At 33.8% G+C, this 5958-nt stretch overlaps 1 protein-coding gene across 2 annotated transcripts; it reads right to left on the reverse strand.

Moving 5' to 3' along the window:
• Window positions 1-253: 253 nt before the first annotated feature.
• LOC120354485 lies at window positions 254-5645 on the reverse strand. 2 transcript variants are annotated; one of them, XM_039441759.1, is made up of 6 exons: window positions 5135-5645; window positions 4391-4492; window positions 3827-3913; window positions 3216-3442; window positions 1314-1813; window positions 254-383 (listed from the first exon to the last, which is right to left on the reverse strand). In XM_039441759.1, exons 1-4 carry the CDS (start codon window positions 5236-5238, stop codon window positions 3298-3300), a joined length of 438 nt encoding a protein of 145 aa, XP_039297693.1. In that variant the 5' UTR covers window positions 5239-5645; the 3' UTR covers window positions 254-383; window positions 1314-1813; window positions 3216-3297. The 2 variants fall into 2 exon arrangements, with proteins under 2 accessions (XP_039297693.1, XP_039297689.1); XM_039441755.1 differs by lacking the exon at window positions 254-383 and having other exon boundaries at window positions 995-1813.
• Between the last annotated feature and the right edge of the window lie 313 nt (window positions 5646-5958).

The following is a 5958-nucleotide window of genomic DNA, read 5'->3' on the forward strand; positions in this document are numbered from 1 at the left end:
CATATACCTTTAGGTCTTTAAGGTGTGTGGTCAACGTTTTTAATCCATGCTCTTAATTTTTAATGTTATTACAACTGTTTATTTTATAAGAACCAAGAAGGGCAAACAAAAAACCAATAGATGTGATAATTTTCAATGAGACTTTATTGAAAAATGAGAAAATGGGATTGATGGCTCCCTGATTGCCATACTTCGACAAGTTCGAGGATCCAGTATCTCTGGCAACAAGGCGTGATGGTAGAAATAAATTAATTTTTTCTCCATCTTCTCGGTCCAAAACCTGTCATCCCTCTCGATCTTTTCAATATGGATATCTTTTTTGTCCATACTACAAAATAACAGATTTTTTCTCAGCTACATGTAGTTGCCCGTTGCCCTTGCACCTGAAAAATCAAGAAACAGCACAACTTAGAAAATTCCACACATTGTTAGGTAAACGTGCACGTATGAAACAATTTATCATCCTATGGTATCATGAGGGGCTACTAATTTTTTTAATGAATCAGCCAGTACCTTATTGTATCTTGTTATTTAGGCTTGCTCAACATTTTTCGAAAAATACTGTCACTTTCAAATGTCAATTCAATGAATTAAACCAGAGAGAAACAATAGCATAATTTACGCTATTATTTCTCTATGATTAAACGTAGACAAACTAGGATAATAGTTATTCATCCTTGGTAAAACAGCTGATAATTTAGCCCTCTGTCAATAACTGAAGATGGGAGTGCCTGTGTAGGAGTGAGACAGAATTATGTTCAGCTGTTGAACTATTGCAATCAATCAGTTTATCCCATGAGAAGTATTATCTTGCAATATTGATTAACAAAATATCGGGGCACCGAGCTTCGCTTGTTATTTATTTATTGATAAACAGAACTCAATTCTTCAAAATGATTGGGGAAGGACTAACAGGCATAGCCCAAAACGGTTTCTTCCCCGAATTTTGATTTAAACACTATAAATATTCCAAAAAGTAGGTTATGATCCATACACTTGAATTCAGGTCAAATTTTCAGTTCAAATATTTGAAAACATAAACGTTCTAACTTAGATTATTTACAAAACAAATTGAATAACAAAATAACACTCACTTATCACTTATGAATATGATAAACTATGCGTTTATGCTTATATGCTTTTGTACTCCAGAGCGAAGCTCGGTGCCCCGATATTGATCCCTAAGTGGCAAGTTTTTAAGTTTTTTCTGTCATAAATAAAATTATTTTTCTAATCTCACGTTTATTTCATGACGGTTTTGAAAGTTTCCGTTATTGTGGGTTAGATATATCAAAAATCACCTATGAATTTACCTGGTAATAATAATTGTGGTTTTTCTTGAGACGGACGTTTCCACAACGTAGTTTTTCCAAGCAGAATGATTTCACTTTGATCACGGCTTCGCTGATAGTGAGGTTTTCAGCAGACTTCGGACATTTCACCTCAATCAGATTATCACCTCCGACCAGTCCGTCAGGTGAAGCCGCCAAGAAGTCATGTTCTTTGTCAACAAACAAACCGCAAGGCTGAACTTGAATTTCTTCCATTTCTTGAAACGCATTTATGGCAGCTGGTTCGTGGAGCTGTCCATACAACGAACTTCATTGTCCATTCTGATGATTTTGAAGTTGAAGACACCAGTGTCATATAACCATTATCACTTTTTTCACACTCGTATCTATGGTAGTCCAAAGATCTCAATTCTTGCACAAGATGTTTGCCGTCCACAATAAATCGGTCAGAAATAATATTAAAATCGTCTTTGGGTGGTCTTCCATCCGGCTCAACTATTAGATCTGGATACTCATCATATCTGTAATTAAATGGGGGTGATTAATTATCGAAACATGTTGAAAAATGATTGAGATTTTTTATTTTATTGGCGCACGCACATAGCAGCAGACAGACGGGGAGAATATCAACTTCGGCATGCCAGAGTAAGCAGACATAATAATGTTTCTCCGCCTATGTCTGCTTTTGTGTGCGTAAAGAGAACTAGGAGAGCATAGAGACAAATTCAAGATCTATAGTAATTAGGCCAATATCATTTTACAAAAAATGTCAACTTGGAATTATACTTAGTTTTAGTATTGGAATGAACTTCTCTCTCTGAAGTTTATAGCGATGAAGAGTAGGTTTATATATCACAGTATGTCGATAATCTTTCTCAGAAATGATAATCGTATGCCTGTGAATATCTTGTATCTATGTATTCTTTCTCCCTTACCAATTGAGCTGAAGAAAGTAATTCTATATGATTTATATATATATATATATATATATATATATATATATATATATATATATATATAATATATATATATATATATATATATATACTGTATAACACTATACTCCATATTGACACACATATATAACTGTATACTGTATTATATAGCCATTGACACAGCAGACAGAACAACATGACAAGCAATACTCCAAATCCAAACAAAACCCAACTCGCACTCTCTCTGACAATCGCTTCCAACCCCTAAGTTTGGAGAAGCTATACAGCTGTGAGAGAGAAACGCGTTTGGCGAATGATAGTTTCATGCTTTCTCCCCCATCCCTGTCACACTCTTTCTCACTTCAGCCCATTGTAATATTTTCTGTTGTAGAACGGTGTGCAGAAAGTCTCTTCAGGTTTGGAAGAGGCGCCTATTGCATGAATGAACTAGTAATATTAGTCTTATTAACTAGTGTGGAATTTATTTATACTGTACTAAAATTTCAAATTAACTAGTGTGGAATTTATTTATACTGTACTAAAATTTCAAATAAATATTAGTCAGGTGATCGACTCATTATCGCTATTTTCATATTGTAGGCTATATTTGTTTTTTTAGCTTCGAAATACTAGCTTGAAGAAATATTTATCTTACTAAAAGTATTAAATATTAACTATGAAAAATTATTCTCGTTCTTGTTTAGCATCTACAAACGCCTTCAACACAACCTAGCTGAATCATTCATCTTCTAATAAAATTGATCTTATTGTGAATCTTCTCTTCCAAGACAATACTAGTCCAAAATCATATTTCTCAATGAGTAATATTGTGGGTTGATCCAACAAAGCTTTATATAACAGTTGAAAAAAACAATAGAATATAGAAAAAAGTGGACCAGTGACCAAAATACATTCTACTTGTTAGGAAGTATAGAGAACACCATATTCGTATATATGAAATTAGTTGTAAGTTGAGATGATGATATACCTTGTTAGTAAAGTATCACAGACGTTACTCTCCACGTAAGAAACTCCACTATTTCGCATTGAGGTGGTATCAATCTCATGGTTCAAAGCTGGTTGTAGACCAATTGAGGGGAATGGTGGCGCAATTGTAGCAAAATCAGAGGTGCAATCAAGGACGCTTTTTTTAGATTTGACTCTAAGGTGGAAGAAGATGTTGATGGCCCAGATTTTTCTTCTCCTTTAGATTTCCTTTACAAAAAAAGAAAAGTTTATAGGTCTGATGTATTAATTCTCATTGAATTAAATTTTAAATGAATATAATTTGGGAAATAATTGAATCATAGTTAAAGAAATGCCTGGAAACGTTATGTTTGTATAGAAAATAATATTATATAACTTTGAATGTGAATGTCTATTCCAAGTATCATTATTCAAATATGTGTTTTTTATATTATAATGTATGTGTTGGCTTATTCGTTTTTTCAATTGTTATTTTTATTTATCAAAAATAACCGGTGGTTTGGTAGATACAAGGATATGGACCATAAAAAACTTCACTTCTTTTTATAGAGGGAAATAATAATTTACTATACTCGCTGATAATTATATTCTGTAAACTATTAAGTTACTTACTTTTGCTGTAATCTCCATTTCATCAAATGCACTGGTACTTTTCTGTTGTGTGGTCTTCTCTTCTTTCCTTTAGGAGTTGACGTTGCACTGCAATTAAATTTAGAAAAAAATTATTCTGGAAACTTGTGATTATGGGATATGGAAAGAAAATGTATGAAGCAAATGGATTTGTAAATTCATATTTCCAACACAGAGAATGGGCTACTGTGATACTAAATATTGTCTTCGTAAGGGTATAATTGTATTTATGGTGGAGGGTGAATTCCTATAGGGAATATAGAGAAGGATCAGACAACCATGAGACATACAATTTTAATTGAATACATTTGACTATTATTAGCATCCAATTACTTTATTAGAAGTAATGAGCATTGGGATCGGGAACATTTCCAATCACAATTTTCTCTATTTAATTCACTTCATGTATAAGTGATGCTTATAAATTCTTCAAAGTTGAATATAAAGTGTTGTGAGTCGCAAACTATTCATTGTAAATTCTTAACCTGTCGTAACATAATGCAAGTGAGATTGTGGAAATTCGAATCTTGAAATTACAAAGTTTACCTGGGTTGAAAGTTCTCAGTGGATACAGAAATGGCATCTGCTGAGACACTGTCAGCCTGGGAAGATGAAGGCGCTTCGAGCGATAAGGTTTGTTCTTCAATCCTGAAATGTTCAAAAATCACTTTGCAGACATTTTTTCATATATAGTCTACATAATTTGCAATTTCTCTACACTCTTCTCACTGGTACTTCATTTCCACAGGAATCACAATGATCAGGAGAGAAAAAAGAGCTTACATTGAGCTATTTTTCTCCTAAATTCAGATAAGATTACAGAATTAAAAATAGGTTCAGTCTATAAATTCAATTCAGGTCACATCGTTAACAGTATGTTCTGAACAAAAATATTGTACAAAACCGATTCTTGAAATATCTAGTCGCATTTGTATCACCTCACTATGAACATTACTTTTAAATAATAGTGTACTGTGAGTTTTGTAAGATCAATTCAAATTTGCCATGCTTTTCTATCACCCGGTTGCTCTCTGTACCTATCCATTCAGACATATATCTTGAATAATTATGCGAATAGCGTTGTCAATAACGTTGACGTTTGTTCATATTAACAAACATAAAAACATACATAACGAAATACCTCTCTTGAGATAATACGAACTGAGAATATAATTATATTTACATAATAACAATATCAATTATTCAAAGCATGATTTGCTTCATATTATAGTAGGCCTAAAGTACGTGACATTTTAATTTATCTAATTATATGAAATGAAATCAACTAACCTTCTACGTCTGTTAGCATGAAATTCTGGTGGTAGCCGCCTTTTCATTCTCCTGGCTGAAAGAACCAACTTCTTCTTTCCCTTCACCGTATGTCTTGAATCCATTTTACCGGCCGAAAATGCCAGAGAAACATATATAATACGGAAATCTAAATTATATGTGAAGTGCGTCTGGAAATACTATGTCCTAGGACTAGCCACGATCACTGTCAATATGACAAGTGAACAAGCTGAAGAACTAAGAAAAGTTGTGACCAGCCTGAGCACTAAGAATGAAGGCTGACTTGTGGGTGGGGTGGTGGGTGAGTGACTTGTGTGTTGGGGTGGAAGGTGCCTGAGTGACGTTTGGATGGGGTGGAGGGTAGGAGCGCATAAAAAATCATAGAGATAAAACTTGTAAATATGATTCCGATGGAACCACTGGTTCGATTTTCAAGCTGAAAAATGATAAAAATTTTTTATCATCAAATCTTCAAAATGACTACCTGTTTTTCTTGAAAAAATGGATCCCTTTGAAATTGAGAAACTGTTATGACCATTTGAGTTGCATCATAGAGAAAAAAGCAGAAGTGAATATTCCATGGTAGGCTATGTTCCAACTTTCAAGCTGATTTTATGTTAACTCAAGCCGATTACTGTCTGTTATTACTGTTTTGGCTGGGTGAGAGTGTAAGAACGGAACAGTATGAGAGACTACCAGCGTCACATAGCTTCACGAAAAAGATCTACTAGGACTATCGGCTTGAGAAATTTGGAACAAACGCACTATAGTATGGGGTATCTCATATCTTTCAAAGCTAACTTTTCTCTAGGGTTGCATATCGA

The sequence above is a fragment of the Nilaparvata lugens genome, chromosome 1 (assembly GCF_014356525.2).
Source record: "Nilaparvata lugens isolate BPH chromosome 1, ASM1435652v1, whole genome shotgun sequence".
Classification (NCBI taxonomy): domain Eukaryota; kingdom Metazoa; phylum Arthropoda; class Insecta; order Hemiptera; family Delphacidae; genus Nilaparvata; species Nilaparvata lugens.